This window comes from Natator depressus, chromosome 6 (assembly GCF_965152275.1).
Source record: "Natator depressus isolate rNatDep1 chromosome 6, rNatDep2.hap1, whole genome shotgun sequence".
Lineage (NCBI taxonomy): Eukaryota > Metazoa > Chordata > Testudines > Cheloniidae > Natator > Natator depressus.
In genome coordinates, this window is record NC_134239.1 from 22,786,104 (window position 1) to 22,787,583 (window position 1,480).

The 1,480-nt window shown below is 51.4% G+C and overlaps 1 protein-coding gene across 1 annotated transcript; it reads left to right on the forward strand.

Moving 5' to 3' along the window:
- The first annotated feature begins 863 nt into the window (after window positions 1-863).
- LOC141989735 (late histone H2A.1-like) lies at window positions 864-1,480 on the forward strand. Its single transcript, XM_074956661.1, has 2 exons — window positions 864-893; window positions 1,067-1,480. The coding sequence occupies exons 1-2, from the start codon at window positions 864-866 to the stop codon at window positions 1,478-1,480; spliced, it is 444 nt and encodes a 147-aa protein (XP_074812762.1).

A 1,480-nucleotide genomic window follows, 5' to 3' on the forward strand; every position in this document is an offset into this window, starting at 1 on the left:
ATTAGTGGCTCCTAATGTCTGCCTCTGGCAAAGTGAGAGCCCCAAACATAGGTCTGGAGCTCTGCTCCAAGGCAGTGTAAAGAGAGTGGCGCCCCCAGGTGTCACAAATGACCCTTGGTGTGGTTCCACCTTGCTCATTGCTGGGTGCAGCAGCTGAAACCCCTGAAGCATCTGCCCCTCTTCCACAGCAAAATTAGGCTACTGATAAAGAGAGACCACGGGGCAGGGGTACCTCTTCTCAGGCCATCTGCTGTAATGCAAAAGCCCCCCCTACCCCAGATGGGTCAGCAAAAAGCACTGGAAGGCCCAGTCTACAACTTGCCAAGAGCTGTGTGTCTGAAATAGCCTTAAATATGGCTTGTCTGGCTAGTATGGATATGGGATGGGGAGAGATGTAGGCTCTTGGCTCATGGGGGAAGGAGAAAAACAGATAAAATCTACAGGAAGAGCCTAACCCCTCAGCTTTCTGAGCAGACTCTTCCACCCCTGTGGCTTTGTTGTCCCTGCTGATAGCCTGTTTGTTCAGCCACATGGGAAACTGTCCCCAGCAAAGGGGAAGGCCTTCAAAGTATGAACGTCACAGCCTAGCTGGGCTCCTCTACAGGACAGTGGTGCGGTAGGTGTTCAGAGAAGCTGTGAAAAAGAAGGGTGGGGTCAGATTAAACTAGTTCTCCTCTGCAAAGGGCACAGACCAGAGGAGCAATATCTGTTCCTTCACATACTGGACCAATAGCTGGCACCCAGCCTTGGACACCAAAACTTCTCTAATGCAAGTTACTGCCCAGGATGCTTACCCTTTAACTTCCTGTGCTATTGACCTAGGCTCTTATTTATTGCACAGGCTACAACGAGTTGTGACCAACATGGTGTACAACATTTTTGCAGCTTCCAAGGTAAAGAGCAATCGTAATTGTGCTGCTACATTGTCCTTGGCTACCCCTTTCGCCATGTTTAGAGTGTTGGAATGCTGGTTTGTTCCTACTGGGGCTCCTATCTAGCTTAACACACATGCTCGCAAGTCTCCTGGCCAGTGCAGCTGTGGGTGACGGTTCCCTCTTTCTTGTAGCCTAGTGACAGAATGTCTGGACGTGGCAAGAGGAAGGCAAAGCCCTGGTCTTCAAGATCCCAGTCAAAGAGGGCTGGTTTGCAATTCCCTGTGAGCCGTGTCCACCGGTACCTGAAGAAGGGGCACTATGCCGTGAGAATAAGCCCCAGTGCTGCAGTCTACCTGGCCTCTGTGCTACAGTACCTGAGTGCCGAAGTGCTGGAAGCAGCAGGGTACGTGACCCAGGCAAAGGGCTACCACCGCATCATGCCAAGGCACATCCTGCTGGGCATTAAGTGTGACGACGAACTGCATAAACTCTTCAACCATGTGACTATTCCACAAGGAGGTGTCCCGCCCAGAATTGAGAAGCCGCTTCTGATCAAGAAACCCAACAAAAAGTCTGCGAGTAGACAGAGAGCTTCCCCCTGCTAG